General features: G+C 35.3%; 1 protein-coding gene across 1 annotated transcript in view; it reads right to left on the bottom strand.

Moving 5' to 3' along the window:
- MIPOL1 (mirror-image polydactyly 1) overlaps nucleotides 1–23,857 on the bottom strand; it is a 310,557-nt gene that overhangs the window by 258,969 nt on the left and 27,731 nt on the right. Inside the window, exons 2-3 of the mRNA XM_034648675.1 lie at nucleotides 2,491–2,629; nucleotides 1,820–1,898 (exon numbers count right to left, since the gene is read on the bottom strand). Coding sequence (XP_034504566.1) covers nucleotides 1,820–1,838 — 19 coding nt within the window. The 5' untranslated portion in view covers nucleotides 1,839–1,898; nucleotides 2,491–2,629. The remainder of the gene's footprint in view (nucleotides 1–1,819; nucleotides 1,899–2,490; nucleotides 2,630–23,857) is intronic.

Here is a 23,857-nt window from a genome sequence, read left to right as displayed (position 1 = left end):
TTCCCAGCTTCACACCAGTACAAACTTGAATATAAAGAAAGCGGATGGAAATTAAGTGTCATAAAGCCCACTCACTAAAACCATAAACGTTGAATTAAATACCTATAATTACCTTACTCAGATATTACTTGCTATTACTTTGTACGCAATTCAATTAGTTACCTGGATTCTAAACTCATAACAAGCAGCCTAGAATCACAAATTAGAAGAGAAAGCTTGCTAATGCTAAAAAAAATTTATAACAGTATGGAAATCAAAAGAAACGCAGAAATCAGAAAAAAGTATACTCAGAAAGCAAAGCATCTTCCTATAATTCAAAAGAATGTGTAACTGTTAACCTATTTAATACAATGATGATAGAGCACTTCCCCAAAATGGCCTTAAACCTTCTGAAAAAGGTAACCATGTGGTTGATATATGGTGGAAGAAGCACCCTGTTGGGGGAGGGGGAATTAAAAAAGGGAGAGATGTGTGCAATGTTTTGGTCATAATCTAATCTTTTAAATATAAAATGTAGAGGAAATAAAAACAATGCATACAGAGATTTAAGCCTTCAACTATATGCAACACTATATTCAGAATGATTAGTTTCCCAGGGATTCCAGATCTGCAACATTTTATTTTAAGAGACCTCAATTAAAAAACCTAACATTTTTTAAACCTCTCTCTCTATGGCTCTCTGTATCTTGCTCTATAGGGAGACAGATGTGCCCTACCTGCCTGCCTGCCCTGCTGACCTACGTGTGTGTGTGTCTGTGTGTGTGTCTGCCTATCTATCTATCTATCTATCTATCTATCTATCTATCTATCTATCTATCCATCCATCCATCCATCCATCCATCCATCCATCGTCTCTCTCTGCTGTTCAAGCCACCTCTCAGTCTGTGTGCCTTTTAAACTGTGTTTCCATCCCTGGCTGTTCCCTCCCTTTGCCTGTGCATTTTCTTCTGCCTCTCTCCTTGTCTGGGATTCTGTCTTCATGTCTCTGTCTCTATCTGGGAGTGTCTTTCTCTGTCTCCACCTGCACATCTCTGTGTGTCTCTGTCACTCTACCTCTGGCCCCCTCTGCCTCCATCTCTCTGTGCATGTCTCTTTCTGAGTGCATCTTTTGGTGTGCACCTGTCTCCACATATGTCTCTGTATCCGAATGTGTCTTGGTCTGTTTCCCTGAGTGCATCTGTCTCTCTCCATGCATATGTGTGTCTCTCTCCCTCTGTGTAATCTTCTATTTTCTTTCACTGTGTGTCTTCTTCCCTGTGTGTGTATGTATATGTTTTTCCCTGTCTCTCTCCCTGTATGTCTCTGTCTCTTCCTACCGTGTTCTTTTACTCTGCTATCTTCCTCTACGCATCTCAGTGTGTATGTATCCATTTGTGTGTGTCTTTCCCCATGTGTATGCTTCCACATGTGTGTGTGTGCTTCCACATGTGTGTCTGTGCCTCCCTCTTTGGCTTTCGTATCTCCCTCCCTGTGTCTGTGTCTCTCTTTGTTTGTGTTTCTTCCTCTGAGTGTGGCCCTCTGTAAGCATTTCTCTCCCAGTCATTCTCTCAATCTCCTCTCTAGATCACTTTTTGTGTATGTGTGTTTCTTTCTCTCTCCCTGCGTCTGTTTCCCTTTTTTTCTCAGTATCTCTTCCTCTGTGTCTTTGTGTCTCTTTTGCAGTATGTGGGTCTCTTTGTGTGTGCCTCCTTCTTTGTACGTGTGCGTGTGCACTTGTCTGCCTCCATCTAATATATTGGTTAGAACAAACACACTTCATTCAGTGCCTTGAACTAGCACAACACCTGGGGTTTGGTATTAATACCTTAAAAGTCCTTACCTTTTGACCAGTCCTCCATTTGTACTTCTGCTCTTGTTTGCTCTGGCAATGTCTCTGGCTTTTGCTCCAAGATTTGAAGCTAAAATAAAGCCAACTCTAGATAAATAAACTTAAAACAATATATCAGAACACACCTAAACCTTACCTTTGTTTAACAGAGAATTTACAGGATAAATGGTTTTCTAAAACGTTTATAATGGGACTATTAACTGTATATTTCAACAGGTGAAATTAAATCTTTTTTTCTCAGAGAAAGGTTCTTTCTTTCACACTTACATTTTAGTAAATACAGTTCAGGTTAAGCTTCTAGACATTCTTGTTCCTTTGGTTAGAAAACCATTTATTTTATTTAACTTAAGTTTTTTTCTAACTCCACCAATTTAAGAAAAATAAAATTTGCACTCTATATGTCATAAACTTTATACCAAAAATTTCAAATTTATTGATTTGAATTTATGATGTATATTTCATATAAAACATTTTATACTTGTAAAAATAATTTAAGAATCCTATTTGAATTTTTTAAAAAAAACATAATGACTATTATCAACTTATGGAATTATTGATATTTGTCTTGCATTTGTTTTCATAATAAACATGAGAAAAGCTATGCAAGGGTTTTTTTTTTTTTCCCTTGGCATGCTTTTTAAGGAGAATAAAATCTGATTTACCTCACAGCTAGAACTCTGCGTTCTTTTAAAAAGTCTTCAAATAAAGCTGTAGTAAGCTTCTCCTTTTCCAATTTTCTCTAAATATGTTGATCTGGAGTTGGCAATCTTTTTCTAAGTTCCTCATTTACTTTTGGATTAGCTGAAAATATAGGAAGTTATTAATATCAAAGAAATATGTCCCAGTCAATGAAGCCATTTCCCTACATATTGCCCAAAAAGGTTAATAATAATTGCAGTCTTTTAATAAGAGATTCATATAGCAAGACATGTAGAAAATACAGTCTTTAATAACCTCTGGAGTATTTTAAAACATGTCTTACAGGCCTTAATGTGCTTAGTAATATACTATTTAAAGCCATAATTTTATCCCTCTGCAATATACAGTCACTCTTCCTCATCATTTACCCAGCTAATGAATGCCAGCAATTAGTAAAATGTAATCCCATTGCACAATCATTTTAATGCTTTTAGCACTCAGAAAAGTAAACACCAAATTAATACTGCTCAAGCCATATCAGATCCTAGTTGGAAGCAAGCAATTATAGTTCAGCTCCTCAGGTGTAATTAAATGATTGAAATGATTTAGTTCCATAAATGCAAGTTAATTCATAAGCAAGCAACAAATATACTGGGAGTAATTACAAGAAACACTGACAGTCTAAGCAGGGCTAATTCTTTTATGAGCCTGATATAGTAAAATGCTGCCCTCTCCTGGGCATGTAAGTGAATATCTCAGAGCCAAAAAAACAAAACAAAAACCACTTCCCCCAAACCTAACTTCTAAAAACCTACCAGAAAAAATAATAATAACCAATGTATCAATTTGATTTCATTCCTCACACAGAAAAAATAACATATAGCTTATACTGTGATCATTTCTACCCACCTGATTAATGCTTTTTCTAACCAAACTCTGAATATGAGTCCCAAAACATACCAGGCAATTTCTACTATGTTTAATGAAACAAAACCACTCATATATAACACTGACAGACTACAAGTGAAACTTCTGGTACCCATCTGGACTGCCAGGCCAATGCCTATATTCTCTAATTGGTAAACCCTAAGTGGACTGTTACAGATAATAACTATGCTTTTTGTAAGTACTAAAATTTTCGTGAAAAATAATCTCTGAAAAAAATAAAACACAATACTCTGTTATTGTAATTATACATAATGGTCTAAAATTAATTGTTTTTTGTGTTTTTTTTTAAGATTTATTTATTTATTTATTTGACAGAGACAGAGACAGCCAGCGAGAGAGGGAACACAAGCAGGGGGAGTGGGAGAGGAAGAAGCAGGCTCATAGCAGAGAAGCCTGATGTGGGGCGATCCCATAACGCCGGGATCACGCCCTGAGCCGAAGGCAGACGCTTAACCACTGTGCCACCCAGGCGCCCCTAAAATTAATTGTTTTTAATGAATGTTAATGATAAAATAAAAACTAGATCGCTGGTATAATGTCATTATAAGTACCTTTGAAAACATAAAGAGTAACAGGTGGTACACAAAATAAAATGCATTCCAGTTTTACTTAACACCATTCCCAACTTCTTACTTCCTTAGGTAAAATTCAGAACAAATTGACTCGTATACCACTCAGATGGGTCTTAACTAAACTTCTCACACTAAACTTTGAGAAGCTTATTTATTATACATTTAAGTTATGCTATAATCAACAAATCTGTGTTAACACATAAATATTGGAACCACTAAACCCAATCAGAATCATCCCTTTGTCTATAAAATTGAATATATTCTCAGATATTACCAATAGCACAAGAAATGCTTAATTCTCCAATAAGTGCAAACAATACCTTCAGAGGATAATGTTTAATACTACTAATATTTTTGTGGAGGGGGAAGCATTATTGCTCTTCTAAGACTCTCTCAAATGTGTTAAAATAACCATATTCTAAGTCACATCCTATCTAAACTATAAAAATAAAATAAACCAAAATATTAAAAAGTCCTGCCACTAAGTTTAAAATGTACAGCACATTTGCTTTGCCCTTGGTGTCACAGTCTTATTTTTCAATTCATATCTTGTACACTGTAAGTTAATTGCTTTTGGAAAGTACTTATTATTCATGTAAAAATTAATGTGCCAATGTGTTTAAATCCTCTTAAATGACCATTCATGCATCCTTCTTCTTTAAGTACCAATGAAATCTGTCAAAAGACATCAATGCAAAATGGTCTTAAAGAAAGTTCTAATAGAGATTTTTTTCTGCTAACACAAGATTTTCATATTCACCAACTTTACTTAAATTCCATTAATTTTTTAAGCTACTTTTAATAAATTCACCAAGTAAAATTTTTAGGCCCCATAGTCTGTCATTTGTGTTCCAGCTGACATTATGAATATTAATAACAGTGTTATCCTGATTAAATAGGCTTCATATGAAATCCCTGTGAATCCTATAGCTCAGACATCTCATTTTTCCAACTCTTTATGAATTTGGATTCAGACATTAAACTGGAAAAATCTTAAAAAACAGATTTAATGGCACATTTGCATATTGTCAAGCAAAAATTAGATGTTCTAATAATTCAAATAATTACAACTTATATATCTACATATCGTAAAAGGAATAGAAGATTTCTGTAAACATGTAACATATTTTATACTACTATTCATTTTAAGACAAAAGATAAGACTAATAAAATACTAATTCCTTTCCTTACACTCACCTTAAAGATCTGGTATCAAGAACTTGTTTTAATTAAAAATTATATATTCATGTTAAAACTAGCTGGATGACTTTACAGTAGACACCAGATAAATTAGCCTCCTTAATCAAAATACTAACTTATTATACAGACAAAATATAAGTTAATTGCTTTATCATTAATAATGTATACCAGGTTCAAGTAGCAAAATAAAATCGATTTCCAAATAAAGTTTGTTTATAAGTTTTGCTGGAAAAGATTACCTATGTTAAAAAAATTTTTTAAAAAACTTTAAAAGATAGAACATACCACATTAGCATCTTTTAAATTAAGATCTTCTCCATCGCAGATTCCTAACTTCATTCCTTCAAGTTGTTTTTAATTTTCAAAGGAAATGGTATTACGCAGAAAAAAGGAAAAATAAATAATAATTAAGGAAACCTCATACCCCCTTCTCTCTCTAGGTACATGGGAATCTGAATGTATCTGCCAAAATTTCCTACCTTTAACCTATCAAAAAAATAAAGATGAAAAAATTTAAACAAACATCTCTATGATCTCAAATATGACTTGACTCTTTGTTTACTCAAGCAGTAAAACACCTCATGAAACAAAATGTGTTGACGAGTCGAAAATTTCTAATCTGCCTAAAACACTGTGATTCTGATATTTCTCCTTTAAAATTAAAACAATGCCTTTTTGATAGAGAGGCATTTTATTTAAAAATGGGATTCACCAATGTAACAATACCCAGGATTTTTAAAAACTTATTTTAAATAGATGTCCTTCCTGCCTTCTTCCACAAAAGACACATTATAGCAAAGGTTTTTTGACTGACTTTGGTTAATGGCATTTTTTTCATAACACGTCTTTTAATTTAATCACAAATTTTTGTAAATTGAATCCAACAGTGTCAAACTAGGAATCGTTTGTAATACTGCCTCATACCCAATAATAAACTAAAAAACTCTTAATTTTCTATTTGCTAGTTGTGAAAGTAGAGATAATTTCTGCATTGAAATGATGTCATTAAAAGGCAAAAGGAGAGGACTGTACTTCTGAGAGCCAAATATTTTATCACATAACTCAACACACTCAATATATGAATATGTTCCACTACTGGATTTTCATCTTATTAGACAAAAGTCTCTCAAACATTCACAGTTCCCTGCGCATTCTCTTCCAAAAAAAATTCCTTTCACTCACTGTGCCTCATGTCATGGCCCATTCCCTACCAAGCTCTAGATAGCCCAAGTTCTTCAGAGCCAGGGAAAGCATGAAGAGGTTTAGGGAGAAAGGATAAGGGATAAAAGAGGTCCCATTCCATAGCTATCAAAATGTAAAATGCACATACTATTTAACTTCTCAGTTTTACTACTAAAAGTATTTAGAAAAATATGTAAAATATATTTTTATGTACAAAGACACTCACTGAAACAGTTTTATTTGTAAGAGAAAATACACTCTAGTCACACCGGATTTCTTTTTGGTTCTTGAACTTACCAAGCTTATTCTTGTCTTGCAGCTTTTATACGTACTAGTTCCTCTACCTAGAATTCTCTTCTCTAGCTCTCTAAACTATTTTTCTCATCATTTATTCTGTCCATCTGTCTTTATTACATTTGCCTGGCCATCCTACATAAAGTAGAAACTCCTGTCTCATCATATTACCTATGCTACTGCCTTCATGAAACTAATTTTGTTTAGGTTTTATTTCATTGTTTTTGATATATATCAACTATGTATATGTCAGTTACATTCAAGCAGAGCCCAGGATTTATTCCTTCATCTGCATTCTTAGAAGGTGTTTGGCATACAGTAAGTACTCAGTATATATTTGATGAACAGACAGGTGGATGGATGGATGGATGGATGGATCAAAGACTAGCAGAAAACAGAGTTAACATAAATGTTCATCAACAAAAAACTGGTCATATAAAATGTGGTATAATCATAAAACAAATCTATAAAGTCTGTACCATATAAAGATTTTTATAAAGATTTTTCAACAAGCATTTGTTAAGCACTTATATATTATGTGTCAGACATTATTCTCGGAGATAGATATAAAATGATGAATAAGACAAATAAATTTCCTACCTAAAATATGCCTTTAGCCAAAACAATGCAGGCACAAAACATACATACAGTAAAATAGAGAGAAATGTAAAATTATACTTACATATGCATACATGCTTGAAAAGGCATAGAAAATACACAGGAAACTACTACCAGTGCTTACCCTGAAAAAAGACCTAAGAGTTGAGGTGGGAAGACTGAGGAATGAGAGACAGAAGTATTTTATTTCATTTTATATCTATCTGTATAATTTTATTTTTTTAACATGTGCATGTATTATTTTTAACTTAATAAATATTAATTAATAACCTTTGAATTGAACAGGAAACTTTAAAACTACTTGTAACTATTACACCTGAAAGATCTAAAATGAATAAAGGACAAAATCTTTATGACTCTCTTGAAACTTTGAAAAAATTATTTTGCCTAATTTATCTTTTATAATTATAATTTATTATGGTTGTTTACTTGCTTGGTTTAAGCAGAGTGAAAAGTTAAAATTAAACTAATATACGGTAGGAACTTTTTTTTGAAAAGTTCAAAATAAATGAGTTTCCTAAGAGTTATGCAAGTAGTGTTCAGGATTTTAAGGTTTAAAAGTTTATAATAAAAATAACTTTTTCTATATTATGACTATTGTATGCTTGTCTCCCATAGTTCCCCTGTGTTATATGCTTAGTAATCAAGAAATTACTATCAAAAAAGATAAATTACTCCTCATCACTGAAGGTCATTAGGACATCAAATTAAGAATAAATAAATATTTGGTTTAAAATAAATGGCTCTCACATCTTTAAAATTGGAGGGCAAAACAATATACCACTTGGAACACTGTGATTGTTTTCAGTGCCATTTACAAATGACACTTTGCTAATAGAAATGGCATTGCATAGCCTACTGATAAATTTTTAAAAAGCAAAACTTTAAAATTAGTATTATTTTCAGAGAGCTAATCAGATACAGGATTTTCTAAAATATCCTGAAACGTTTTGCCCCAGGCCAAACTAAACTAAATCACTTAATCTAGCACAGAACAGAATATAAAAACAAAGTCCGCTTATAGAATAGTTTCTCTAGGGAACAAACAGCATGTTTTCATAAGATTCATGTGGGTGCCAAGTTCTGATGCAATTACCTACTCCTTCACACAAAGGCTTGCATTTCCACACAACCAATTGAAGTTCTTGGCATATCAAAAGTAAAAATGTATAAGAGCAAGTTAAATCAATCTACAATGACAACTGGTATGAGCAGGCATTTGAAATCAAATGAAATAACAGCTATCAGAAATGTCTTCCTAAAATAAAGTAAAAATAACCACAGAACATCTTAATTCATTAGGCATTGTAATGATTACTAACAGATTTTATCAAAAAGCTATTTAATAAGTCGTACTGAGACATTAACAAATAGAGGCACGTATATGAGAATCAACATATTTCAATAAAAGCAGTTGTACTCTGGTGTTTTGAACACTTAATAGCAATCCATACATTGTATAACTAATAAATGTTTACACCATTTGCTAATACTACAGTACCTAATCATTCTCGATAGACAGTGCTGCATGCAAACCATGCATTTTGCTTTTTTAAATTGTGATGTTAAAGACGACTTCTAGGGCTGCAAAATATAATTACTAGGATGAAACCTTTAAACAGTAAAATAAACGTCAGGCTTACAGCTCTAATGAATAATAATAAAAATACAGTATGAAAAGAAAAATATAAGCCAAACTATATGTAGCAATTTCCTTCAAGAAACACTTTTGTTCTTCTAGCATTTAAAATTATAATTTCCACTATAAATTATATGTAAGTATTGCACTATCTCTTCATCATACTATAAAGAGTTTCTTAGGATCAGACGTCCATGTTCACTAAAAATATGTTTCAGAAAACACATTTTTAAAAAATCCCTAAATGACTCTGAGAAACAAACTGAGGGCTTCAGAGGGGAGGGGGATAGGGGAATGGTATAGATTGGTGATGGGTAGTAAGGAGGGCACATATTGCATGGTGCACTGGGTGTTATACGCAACTAATGAATCATCGAACCTTGCATCAAAAACCAGGGATGTACTGTATGGTGACTAACATAATGTAATAAAAAAGTATTAAAAAAAATAAAAATAAAAAAAAATAAAGAGAAAAAAAAATCCCTAAATGGCAAATCAACTGAATTAAAAATATTACTTATTTAAAATTAATAGTAATACAATTGTACAATGTTCTAAAGTATTAAACAAATTAAGCAGGGCGATTTTAATTTTTTTAAAGACATTTTTCAAAAAACACTGATGATCTTTCATTTAAAAAATTTAAGACTTTTACTTCTTCCAAGAAAATTGCATCTGTACGATGTATTGATTACTACAAAATGGCTATATAAACAATCTGACAGTTTACACTACTAATTGTGTAAGAAAACCTTTCATAAACTCAGAAGAAAATGAAGAGAAACCAAAAACTGCCATAAATATTCAAAGTATTACAAACAGCAATCAAACATTATGAGCCTCCTAGGGGAAATATGTAACACAAACTTATATATATCATCCTGGGGTGGGAGTAGGGAAAGTAGAGATTGGGGGGGCCAAGGGGGACAGGATTCATAAGGCAGGCAGAATAAGATGAAACAAAATTAACCAACATGAACGATGAAGGACAATTGTTGAAGTTGTGTAGTGCATACATAGGAGTTCATTATCGTTTCTCTACTCTTGTACATTTAGTTTTCCATAATAAATAATTTAAAACACACATTGTAATATAAAAGAGAATATACAGCATTTTTTACTTGTTAGCAAAAGCCATTAAATAATCTTTCACAGGGCTAGCAATGAGTGTTCCGTTTTATAAGAATGTTATAAAAACCCCATCAATCTCATGCTTGATATATATACACACAATATATCATGCAACAGATACTGCACATTTTTCACAAATATATATACTCACACCCCGCTTGGATTCTATACTGCATGTTGTCTAGAGAAAAGCTTACAAATTTCATCTTAGCATGCAGGAACTGAAAAGAAAATATTATAGGCTAAGGAATATGTACTTTATTTATTAAAATGCTTTGGAATTACTCCCTGACCTTAAATTTAACAACTTCCTGAAGCTAAGACCTTATGTTACCAATGACCTAGTGCATATGGGAAATAGGGTAGGTACACTCTGTCACCTTTAGCAAACATTTTCCTCACCAAGCTACTTACAGGCCATCTGCTATACCTGAAGCAACATCCTAGTTAGCTACTGCTACTTACTGACTTGCAATGGAAGTAACCTACCAAGTTTATCATTTGCTAGAGTCATAACGATATAAATTTGAAATCTTCTCTAATTTTACTTTACAAAATATTTATTTCTATTCCTGGGGATGTTTCCCATTTGTAGAACAGTCGTATTTCTTTGTAAAGGCATAATACTCTTAACAAAGAAGATGACTTACACAGATGACTTGTAAGCAGAAACAGTGATAATGACTATAACAATAGGTCTCAAAATTCCAACACTTGTTACCATTTAATAGGTGTTAAGTCTATACTTGAACCAGCAAATTTAGGTAAATTTTATACCTCATCACAATGTTTAAAATAAAATTATTTTACTAAATAATAACTTCATATCAGTGAAAGCAATAAATATATCTGTAATCTTTAATGTGAAATGACAGCTAGTCACAGGTCAGGTCCTACAACCAGTTTCAATTCTTTTTTGACCCTATATTTTGAGGAACAGCAAACCCAAACTCATTCTGATTGAAAAAAGTAAGCATTTGCTGGAATGCCTCCTGATATTTACCATTCCAAACTTTAAAATACTGAAACATTTTTATTTATTTATTTTTTTAGAGCGATGAAGTGGGAGTGCCAGCGGGGTGGACAGACAGAAAGACTCTTAAGCAGGCTCCACGCCTGATGTGGAGCCCGACGTGGGGCTTGACCTCACGACCCTGAGATCATGGCCTGAGCAGAAATCAAGTCAGAGGCTTAACCGACTAAGCCACACAGGTGCCTCATGACTAAAATATTTTTAAATAAATATGTTAACCCACAGATAAGCTCAAAAGGAAGCAAGGTAAACATTCACATGTCAAAATCAAACCATAAGTTAGAGTGGGACCTGAAGCCAAAGTAGTCCAAGAAAATGTTGAGACCAAATTGGCTTAAAGGTTAAAGTTCAACTACACCGACTTTCCCCTTCCTTAAATTGCACTTACATAATCTCCAACCACCTGCTTAATACCTCAGTCAGACACAAGGCACCTGCCAAATTAGGTGAAAAAGTTAACTACCCAAGAGCAAAACCAAAAGCCTTCACCACGGTGGGTAAGGAATCCAAAATCTGCACTTAAAACCAAGCAACTAACACAACAACTTGACATCATATAGTCCAATCAGAAATTTAAAAGGAAAAAAAAGTAGGTCATGAACTAGATTCCTTCACAAGATAAAATCTTTTGAAAATAAGCTTATAGCTATAAAAAAACCCTATAAAATATATGAAAGAATCTGTTGTAAGAAAAAATAGTATAGACATACAAAAAAGAAAGGTGGGAATTCATACTTGAATTAGAGAAAACAAAGCAATCTGAAATCAATCTTCAAAATAGGTGTAATTTTTAAAGTGCCAAACAGATAAAGCAACACAACTATTAAATACGAGCGGGCAGTTATAAAATAAGCATGGATAGACATGAAAAAGGACCAAGTAGAAATCATAGAAATGAGCAGTATGTTCCCTTAAGTTGAAACGATAGATGAAGTGAAAATGGAAAACACTGGATATGAAAATGAATGACGTGGTGGCCAAAGGGAAGAAACTCCCTAGAATGCAGCACAGAGTAATAGAGTTGGAAATATGAGAAAGAAGAATCATGGAAGATAAGATAAAAAGCTCTAACATATGTCTAATTAGGGTTAGAGAAGGGAAGAACAGAAAAAAGAAAGGAAAAACAAAATAATTATACTCTAATTAGTATAGAGAATGTGTCCCTGGAAAAGAAAAACTGAATCAGAGTTCCACAGTATCAACATTGCATAATTCCTATAGAGCTGCATTCCCGACATCATATTTTGGCAATGATCTTTCATTTTCTTCAAATCCCTGAAATTATGGCACGCCTACCTTGTTGTTTTAGCTACAAATCAGAGTGATATATATAATACCCTTCATAATATCAAGAGATGTTTAATAATGCTAAGCCGGCTGATCCTTATCTTTCCTTTTCCTCAACTTTTACATGAAGGCACAGGGAATCACCAATATAATTGCTTGTTAACATACAGCATGATACTATTTCTCCACTTTTTATAGTCCAGCATTATTACTTGCACATCTCTTGTTACCAATGTGATCAGAACTGTTTGCTAAAAATCAAAATAAATTGCAGAATGCAATTCCACATTTAAAGGCTGAGTGCATGTAGTACAGTCTGCAGCCTCAGTTCTTACTGGCCAAGAGCATATGATAACACTCAGAACACAGGAAAAATATGTATTAGCAATGTTCTACAAAGTATTTTTTTTAAAGATTTTTATTTATTTGAGAGAGAGAAATCAAGAGACAGAGCACAAGCAGAGGGGGAGGGGCAGAGGGAGAGGGAGCAGCAGACTCCCCTGCTGAGCAGGGAGCCCGATGCAGGGCTGGATCCCAACAGCCTGGAATCATGACCTGAGCCGAAGGCAGACGCTTAACCAGCTGAGACACCCAGGCACCTCTAAAGTATTTCTTCATAGAAACAGAAATGAATAGAACTCAAAAAGCAAACATCACCTCACCTTACCTTTACATTCCTTCTCAGGAAGCTGGTAGAGAATGTGCTCCACCAAAACAAGGGAGTAAAACATGAAAGAAGCAGACCCTGATTTTAGAAAACAGAGGTCCATCTCAGGAGAGAGCGATAAAGAATACATAAGGTCATGGTGAGGGAAATCACAGGATAACAGCTATACGCCAGACATAGCAGGAAATCATTCAAAGTTGACAGCACTAAGAAAACTCCAGGTGTCTGAAGAGATTCAAATAAATGATAAGAGAGTTTAGGATTGAATCAATAAAAATACACAAAAAACTAAGCTACAAGACAAATACAATAGCAAAGAGCTATGCAAGGGCGGGGGAAGGGAAAATAATTAAAATGTTTTAGTTATGATTAGGGTCTATATGACCATAATAATGTAAACACTATATATTTTTCTAAATAATTACAATATAACTATATTAGAAGCTTGAGAAAACAGAAAGTGAAGGTGCCTGTACCAGGGGCAAAAGTATCAGAAAGACCTGTCTCCTTGTAGGAGTTACTTGGATTGGCTCTCCCAACTTTCACTCTTCCTTTCCATTTGGAAGAGGTAAAAACAGCTAAAATTACATTTTGCAGTCCCTTTGCAGCTCATGGTCTGAATGTAAAAAAAAGTTTTACCAAGCAGATGTACTCCAGCAAGATACGGAAGAAAGTAAGGTAGAGGTCATTTGTCTGCAGCAGGTAAAGTCAGACAGACATGAATGTTTCCAGTGGCGGAGATTCTGTGGTCTAAGGCCTAGTACGAGCTCCCTGGTACAGCTAGTTGTGGTGGCGCGGCAGCAGCTCACTGACCTCTAGATTGCAACAATAATATCATGACCCTGAATCATGGTGTAGAGATAGTCTCTGATTTCTGTTCCAGCACTTGGAATAATTTTGTAAGCTGCAATTCCCTATAATAAAAGCCCTTTCTGCTTGGAATAGCTAGGTGTGTGTGTGTGTGTGTGTTTCTGTCCTAAAACATAATGATAATCATCTTCCCTACATTTGATAGCTTCAGGAAGTCTTGGACTTGTGATAAGACTGGGGAAGGGGGATCAAGAAGCAGCAACATAAACATGTTATAGAGAAATATGGAGGTATATTTCAAAAGAATTGGACAAAAGATTTCATAGCAAACCTTATAGAAATTTGACTCTTCAAGTGAAGGCAAATAAAACATTCTGGAGAGCACAGGGGTGACGGTTGTATAATAATGTGAACGCAATTAATGACACTGAACTATACACTTAAAAATGGTTAAAATCTTATGTACATTTTACTACAATATAAAAAAACACTGGCATATTTTTAAGACACAAGAGTTTTACTGCTTCATGACACTATATGACGAAGTTTTGTAACACAGTAATGCACTGTGAACTAAGTACAAAAAGAACATCAGTTTAATAAGAAAACAAATTTCAGAGAGTAGTCAAGATTCTCTCCGTTATCACTTTCTTCTCAGCTTCCTGGATAAAATCATGCATATAACATACCCTAACCGAACCCACACAGTTTTGCATTATATTTACACTATAGTCCTATTCATAATTTACAGTTAAAAAATACAAGCTATAGTAAACATGTAAATATTTTCACCTGTACACTCAGGATTCAACTAAATCATTTTTTAAAATTTTCTTAACTTTTAAAATCAAATTCGAGATATAATTTGCATCATGCAAAAGTGCAGCCACTTTAAGTGTACATTTGGTGAGTTCTGACAGCTGTCTACAAAAAACCCCATTGAAAAGTTGCCTCATGCCCCTTTGCAATAAATCTACCCCACTCCCCAATCCCAGACAACCACTATCTGTGTTCCTTTACTATATAAATTAGATGCTACTTTCAGAGTTTTGTATAAATGGGCTCATACAATGTATACTTGAGGAGTACAGCTCCTGGCCAAAAACCAATGTGTGATTTTGTAAACCCAACCACAGGCAATTATAAACCCTTCATCTGGCAGACCTCACAGGAAGAAGGTGCTCTCCCCACACAGACTTTGCACAACCAATGCTCTGCAGTCTCTAAAGGGAGTTGCAGTCAAGAACTCAGGCCCTCCCTGGCTGGCCATGCTCTTAGGCACACCTGCATTCCTAGCCATTCAGAGATGTCTTTATCCAGACCCTCCCTCAGGAGACCTCCGTAAAGGGCTAGGGAGAGAGGATACTTTTCACGGCTTTGGCTTAGTGAACAGTACTTTTCCACTCCGAGTCCTTCACTTTCTTCCTCCTCCCTGTGCCCCACCCCCACCCCCAACCTGGGCCCATAAAAGTACTTCATTTGGGGCTCCTAGGCACTGAGATGATCCCCACGTCTGTGCTGATTCACCCAACCCTCAAATGGGTACATCGTTCCATGGGAAAAAAATGGAACAGTGGGGAGGTTAGTGTTCTCCATTTATTTATTTTATTTTTTAAAAGATTTTATTTATTTGTCAGAGAGAGAGAGAGCACACAAGCAGGGGGAGCAGCAGGCAGAGGGAGAAACAGGCTCCCCGCTGAGCAAGGAGCCTGATGCAGGATGACCTGAGCCAAAGGCAGACGCTTAACCAACCGAGCCACCCAGGTGTCCTGAGTGCTTTCTCCATTTAGTCTCTTGCTTACACTATCATAGAAAGTGATTAAAGTCTTGACAGTTAATTTCATTTTGACTTATTGTTTTAAACTGCAACTCTGACACTTAGCCAGTCAGATTTCTCCAGCTCAGCTGAGTACCTAACAATACTCTTCTGTATTTGAATGCTTTCACTTAGCATAAATTTTTGAGATTCATTGATGTTGTATAAAACAGTAGTTCCTTTCTATTGCTCAGTACTATTCTATTGTATTGTGTGAACATACTGTAATTTGTTTATCCATTCACCTATAAACTGATATTTGGGTTGTTTCTAATTGCTGGCTATTATGAATAAAACAGTAACAAATGTGCTGGTACAAGCCTTTTTGCAGACATAGGTTTTCAATCTCTTGGATAAATATCCAGAGTGGAAGTGCTGGATCATACTAACTTTTTAAGAAATAGCTGAACTGTTTCCCAAAGATTTTACACGTCAACCAGCCATGTGTGAGAGTTCCAGGTGCTCCACAGTCTTAACACTTGGTAAGGACAGTCTTTTTATGAATATAAATATGTAAATTTATATACATACATATATATATACACATATATATGTATATATATATTTCACTATTCATTATAGCTGATATGGTACAACCTGGAAAAGACAAAAAAGAGAACGTGTTTTGCTTAACCAGTTTCTTTTTTTTGAGATACAACTGATATAAAATTATATTAGTTTCAGGTATACAACAGAATGATTCAATGTTTGTATATATCAAGAAATGATCACAATGTCTAGTTAACATCCATCACCAAATGTAGTTATAGAACTTTTTGTTGCTGTGATGAGAACTTCTAAGATCTACTCTTTGTAACTTTCAAATATACAATACAGTATTGTTAACTATAGTCACCATGCTGTACGTTACACCTCATGACGTATTTCAGTCTTCTTGATTTGAATCATTTTCTTGCATATGCAGTTATAGCCTATGATTTTTATTTGCATAACTTGTTTGATGATGATATGCATCATTTCAAATGTGTATTGGCTATTCATACATCTTTTTGTGTGAAGTGTCTGTTTAACTCTTTTGCCCATTTTTTTTTTATTGAGTTGCTTGTCCTAATATTAGGTGGTAAGAATTCTCAATATATTCTGAAAAGAAGTCCTCTGCCAGATATATGTATTGTAAATATTTTCTTCCAGGCTGTGGCTTGCCTCTTCATTTTAGTTAATGGTGGTCATATGGAGAAAGATTTTGATATTAACGAAGTCAATTTATCATCTTTTTCTTTTGAGTTTAACATTTTTCATCTTCTAAGAAATATCTGCCAACTCTAAGATCGCAGCTATTTTCTTTTATGTTTTCTCCCGTAAGTTTTATAGTTTTAGGCTTTATATTTAGATCAACGACTGATTTCAAATTTTGTATGTAGTTGTAAGTCAGAGATCAAAGTTCACTTTTTTCCCTGTTATTTCAGTATCATTTGAAAAGACTATCTTTTCTCCATTGAGTTACGTTGGCACCTATTTGAAAATCAGTTGGCTATATATATGTGGTCTATCTTTGGGCTTTTTCAGTCCTTTCACTAATACCAAACTGCCTTCATTACATGAGATTTGCAGTAAGTCTTGAAATTAGGTGGTGTAAGTCCTACAACTTTGTTATTCTTTTAAAGTATTACTTGGCTAGGCCCTGAGCATTTTCATATAAATAGTGGGGTTGGCTTGTAAATTTCTTTTTAAAGAGCATGCTGGACTTTTTGACGGAGATAAATTAATTAAGAAGGAATTAAAAGTTTAACCACCTAATCCATGAACATGGCACACCTCTTTATTCATGTCTTCTTTAATTTTTCTCAGCTATGTTTTACAGTTTCCGGTATAAAGGTCTTGCACATATTTTATAAAGTTTACCCCCAGTATTTAATGCTTTATGATGCTGCTATAAATGTAATTGTTTTATTTCACTTTTTTCAATGTTCTTTGCTATATATAGAAATATAATTGATTTTTGTACTGGACTTTGAATCTTTTTTTTTTTTTAAGATTTTAGTTATTTCACAGAAAGAGAGAGAGACAGCCAGCGACAGAACACAAGCAGGGGGAGTGGGAGAGGAAGAAGCGGGCTCCCATCGGAGGAGCCTGATGTGGGGCTCGATCCCCAGAACGCTGGGATCACGCCCTGAGCCGAAGGCAGACGCTTAACGACTGAGCCACCCAGGCGCCCCTGGACTTTGAATCTTACAACCTCACCAAATTCACTTATAAGTCCTGCTCATTTTATTGTAGAGGCTTTAGGATTTGCTACATATATAATTATGTTATTTGCGAAAAAGGACATTCTTTATTTCTTTCTTCCCAGTCCATATGCTTTTATTTCTATAAAGCCAAGTAATTAAAACAGTGTGAAACTGGTACAAGGATACAGGAATAATTAATTGGAATGAAGAGGACACAAATAAACCCTCACCACACATAAACCCACATACCTGCACACACACACAAACACACATACACACCTGATTTTTGGCAAATAATCCACAATAGTGAGGAAAAGCTAATCTTTTCAATAAATGACGCAGGATCAAGTGGATATCCAGACAGAAAAAATTACCCTCAATCCCTACTTCATATTATGCCAAAAAATTATTCTGAGCTAGATCATAGATCTAAAAGAATCTAGATCTAAAAATCATAGATCTAAAAATCATAGATCTAAAAAAATCTTTTTTTTTTTTTAAGATTTATTTTAGAGAGAGCATATGAGAGCAGGCGTGGGGAAGGGGCAAAGGGAGAAGGAGAGAGAGAATCTCAGCAGACTCCCCAGTGAGTATGGAGCCTGAGGTGGGACTCGATTTCAAGACCCTGAGATCAAGACCTGAACCGAAATAAGAGTTGGCAGCGTAACCAACTGAGCCACCCAGGCACCCCAAAAAGTAGACTCCAAAGAAATCAAGCTTCTAAAAAAAAAAACAAAAAAACCAACCAAACAAACAAAAAAAACCAAGGAAGAATATCTTAAATGACCTTGGGATAAGCAAAGATTTCTTAAAAAGTATACATAAAACACTAATTATAAATGATTGACAAATTAGACTTTGCTAAAATTAAGATCTTTCTCTTCATCAAAAGATGTCACTATGAGAATGAAAAGGCAAACAATAGACTGGGAGAAGTCTGCAACATGTTTAATGATAACAGATTCATATTCAAAAAACTGTTTTTAAAAACTCCCACAAATCTATACAAGAAAGACAATACTTTTTTTTTTTAATGGGCAAATAAACAGAACATCCATTTGACAAGAGTTTTTTTTTTTTTAAAAGGCTTATAAACATGTAAGGGTTCCCAGAATTACTGGTTATCAAAGTATAAATTAAAGCCAAATCAGATATCACACATTACACATACATCAGTGTGGCCATAACTAAAAGCTCTAACAAGGCAAACTGAACATGTGAAACAATGGAATTCTTTTGCATTCTTACATGACATAAAACTTGGCTAAGAAACCTAACTGAAACTCAAGGCCAGGCCCAACCTGTGAAACTTCTGGGAATAATGTGTGCTGGAAACACCAAGGGCATCCTTAAGCTTTGAAAAATGTTTTAGTATTCCTTATGACCTTTCCCTAGATAGACACCCCTGACTAGTGGCGCTATTTGGGTTTTGGTGAAGCAACATCTTCCATTTAAAGATACTGCTAAGCCTCTTAATAAAGTCAGGAAAAAGAAATCAGAATATGAGTAAGGCCCTCAGCCAAAATAATCAATAAAAGATTTACAAAGGATTGTCTCGCAGGCAGTGCCTCTAGGTCCTAGAGTCTAGAACATTATGATCTCAGTGCTCAAACTATTTTAGAAGTATCTTCAATACTGACACATGAAGGAAGATAGGGGCCTTGGGCAGAAACCGATTATTATACCTCAGAAACTCTCAGATCACTAGAGATTGGAAAGCTGCCCGATGCGAGTGTTAAAGATACATCTTTTTAAAGACTACAGCTATCTTATTATAACTCGGTATTGGTAGAAAGTGCACCCATCATCGAAGGTCATCAAATAATCCTTAGGTAAGAAATACCCATCATGTCCCATATGCTGTAAAGAAGCATTCAAATAAGGAGAAGGCCACTCAGGAGAGCTTTTTGATAACAGAAATGTCCTATGCAAGAGTATATTCTAGGGATAAGTTCAGGAGGAGTTCATTGCATTCACATACAGGCCTATTCACCATTTTTGAAGCCACTGACATAAATGTCCTCTCAGGACCTCCCAGTTTGGATTGCTGTACAATGTGAACCCTATGATTCTCAGCCAAAGAAAAATATACCACTTGTTTCAACAATGCAAGTTCCCTAACTGTAATGGAATGCACTACAGCCTGCAAGAGGCATTTTTCTCTATCCAACTCCAAGATCAAAGATGCCATGTTTTTAGCCTGAAACGTGGTATTTAAACAGAAAAAAAAAAAAAAAAAAACCCCCAGAAGCAACATATAAGGGGTTTGTTTTGTTTTGTTTTTGCCAGAGTCAATCCCTTACCGTTACTAGCATACCACACTGCCTGCTTGAGAGTTGCAATGTTTTTGAAAATCAGCCATATGTAGCCTGCAGACAGTAAAACCATGGTAGAAGGTAGTAAAGGAAAATCTGCAAAATGGGCCTCTGGGGTTAAGATCCGGATATTCACAAAATCTTGGGTCATTCTAGTACAGTATGGCAAAAGGTCCTGAAGGATTGGGCAATAAAAAAACACTCCTTTATGGAGTCTCCGGCTATCCCTATGAAACTTTATAAAAAAAAGTAAAGTGCTAATTCAGAGGGGGGCTGGAATGATAAGGCAAATGCCCCAGACCTCTAGAACTAGCCTCCTGAATTCATGGAATGAGCAAGCAATGGATCACACAAGTAATACAAAGATTGAAAAATGATATTATTTGCCTTGCACTATTGAATAAAACTATATTAAAAATCAGTAGGAGGAATGACAGCAAAATGGCAGACTAGAAAGCTCCAAGCTCTCATTACCCAAAAGAAACATCAAAAAAACCCAGCAGGAACTGTCTGAACGAACTTTCTTGGAACTCTAGAAAACAGTCAAAAGTTAACAGCAACCAAGCAAACACTCAATCAAGAAAAAGCCATCTTCAAAATGGTAGGAGAATTTTGTGGTATTTTCTCCTTACTGTTCCCCTGCCCACTCCCTAGTGCAACGGTGGTCTTGCTCTTAAAGCAGTGGCAGCATGGTTCCCAGCTTCCTCCTTCTACTAGAGGATAGCAAAGAAGACTTGATATGAAAATTATTGTACATAATCTGTTCTAACCTGTCTGGGGGATACTTGAAGGACTGCCGCAAGGCACCTACCTCTGCAGCACCTAACTTGGAACTCAGGTGGGTAAGGAAACAAACATTGCTTGTAAAGCTGCAAGGCAACTACACCTAGCGTAAGAAGAATGGAGACATACAACAGACCATCTAAAGCCTGGAGGAGAAGCTGAGGGGAGACTCTGGGACATTAAGACATGCAAAGCAGCTAAGTATATGGGGGAATTTAGAAGGCCACCTGCATGTTCAAGAAAGACCTAAGAAGACCTTAAGCTTTCATTTCAGGCTGACCACTAGGCTCAGAGCAAGCCTAGCTAAGGGTTAAAGGAGTGCTTTGAAAACAGACACAATCTGCAAGGACTGGAAGTGCTCCTGACATTCAAGGAAACTGTAAAAATACTAGCTGAACATGAGCTAAAGGGACAGGGACAACAGTGATCACACACAACAAAGAATAGTCTGCAACAATAATCTGGAAAAGTCTCAAAACAAACGGGCTACCACAGCCTTCAATAGTTAAAAAAAAAAAAAAGACAAAGGACTTGAATAGATATTTCTTCAAAAAATATATACAAAGAGCTAATAAACACATGAAAAAATGATCAACATCACTAGCCATTGGTAAAACCCAAATCAAAATCACTCACTTCACACCCAATAAGATGACTGTTATCAAAAAAACTAAAAATACCAAGTGTTGACAAGAATGTAGAGGAATTGACACTCGTGTGCATTGCTGGTAGGAATGTAAAAATAATGCAGCTGTAGAAAATGGTTTAGCAGTTCCTCAAAGAGTTAAACATAGAGCCTGCAATTCCACTGCTAGGTATAGACCCAAAAGAATTGACAGCAGGGACTCAAACATTGATACCTGTTAGTGAATGTTCATAACAACATTATTCACAATACCAAAAAGTGGAAGCAAACCAAGTGTCATCTGAATGGCAAACAAAATGTGTTATATATATCCAATGGAATATTATTCAACCTTAAAAAAAGGCAATTCTGACACATGCTACAACATGAATGAACCTGAAGACACTATACTAAGTAAAATAAACCAGACACAAAAGGACAAATACCGTATGATTCCACTTATATAAGGTACCTAGAACAGGCAAATCCAGAGATAGAAAGAATAGAGATTACTGCGGGTGGAGGAAGGAGAGAATGCGGAGCTATCACTTAACGGGTACAGAGTTTCTATTTGAGAAAATGATATGTTCTGGAAATGGGGAGTAGTAATGGTTATATAATACCGTGACTATACTTAATACCACTTAAAAATGACTAACATGCTCAATTTTATGTTACGTGTATTTTACCACACACACACACACACACACACCCCCGTAGAATGAATGATGTTATCTGTGATTGATGAACAGTCTTCTAATTATAACATACATACACACACACTCAACATTAATGTCTTGAAAATGGTCTTACACCTATTGTTCCCAAACTGGGAGCCAAGGTATCCAAACACTACAACAAACACATGCATATTTTAAATTTTCAAAGGAAACAGCAACATCTGTTGAATATCATGTGAACTACTAGTTCAAGGAGGTTCACTCTTAGAACATTAGGTCTCACTACATTCTTTTCAGTGATTTCATATCTCTGCACTGCTGGGATAAAAAGCAAATACCAAGCAAAAATCAGTGTGGAGGAACAGAAGGATGCAGCTTAGAAGCACCATGAAAATATTACTAAGACACTAAAGACATCTGAAAAAAAGTTGAGGGAACTTCTGCTTTTAGAATTCAGCAGTGGGGTTGCCTGGCTGGCTCAGCCGGTAGAGCATGCAACTTTTTTTTTTTTTTTTTTTAAGATTTTATTTATTTGACAGGGAGAGACACAGCAAGAGAGGGAACACAAGCAGGCGGAATGGGAGAGGGAGAAGCAGGCTTTCCGCTGAGGAGGGAGCCCGATGTGGGGCTTGATCCCAGAACCCTAGGATCATGACCTGAGCCGAAGGCAGATGCTTAATGACTGAGCCACCCAGGTGCCCCAGAGCATGCAAATCTTGATCACAGGTTAATAAGTTTAAGCCCTGTGTTGGGTATAGAGCCTACTTAAAAAAAAAAAAAAAGAAAAGAAAGAAAAGCAGAAAGGGGACCATATTAGACTTCTACCAGTTACTGCAGGGACCTAACAAAGAGTAGTGACTAGAATTGACACCAATTGTATTCTAGGCTTTGCTCATACCTTAATGAAAGCAATTGCCAAGAATTCAATTAAAGGAACAGAATCACTTATCAGTTTCAACACTGCATATGTTTACTCTGATTGTTACCTATTTACAAAAATGGGCAAGGAAATAAAATACTATCATCCTCAAAGTAATGATTTCATTAAAAGTTGGAACAGGCCATTAAAATACTTGTCATTTAAATGATGGGTGATAAGGGCATCAAGGATTGGCTAACTTGATTGGGGCACTGTATTCTAAATTAAATGTGAGAGGCAGTCAGAGGGGACTCCACTGGAAAAGTTTCTAGGAACCAGAATGGCAGTGAGAGGATGGATGTGATGCAGTTCACAATTTTATCTTTTCCAGCTCACAAATGTTTCTTTCATCTTGCCAAACTAATATGTGCCAACAAAAGGATAGCAGTGCCCGCAGAGGCAGAGATTGCTGCGTAAGACAAATTATTCATAACACACAATTTGTACCTAAGGAAACTTTGGAGTGGCTCATGATTTTACCCCACAAAAGCCAACTAAGACTGATCATAAGTACTACTTCATTACCAAACAAGAGACAGTCCTATAATTCTTGATTCATCAAATTGTATAAAATTTTCCTGGGAACAGGGGCGCCTGGGTGACACAGCGGTTAAGCGTCTGCCTTCGGCTCAGGGTGTGATCCCGGCGTTATGGGATCGATCCCCACATCAGGCTCCTCTGC

The sequence above is a fragment of the Ailuropoda melanoleuca genome, chromosome 20, assembly GCF_002007445.2.
Source record: "Ailuropoda melanoleuca isolate Jingjing chromosome 20, ASM200744v2, whole genome shotgun sequence".
NCBI classification, from domain to species: domain Eukaryota; kingdom Metazoa; phylum Chordata; class Mammalia; order Carnivora; family Ursidae; genus Ailuropoda; species Ailuropoda melanoleuca.
Note: the sequence above shows the minus strand (reverse complement) of the source record. Positions and strands in the feature narration are given on the sequence as shown.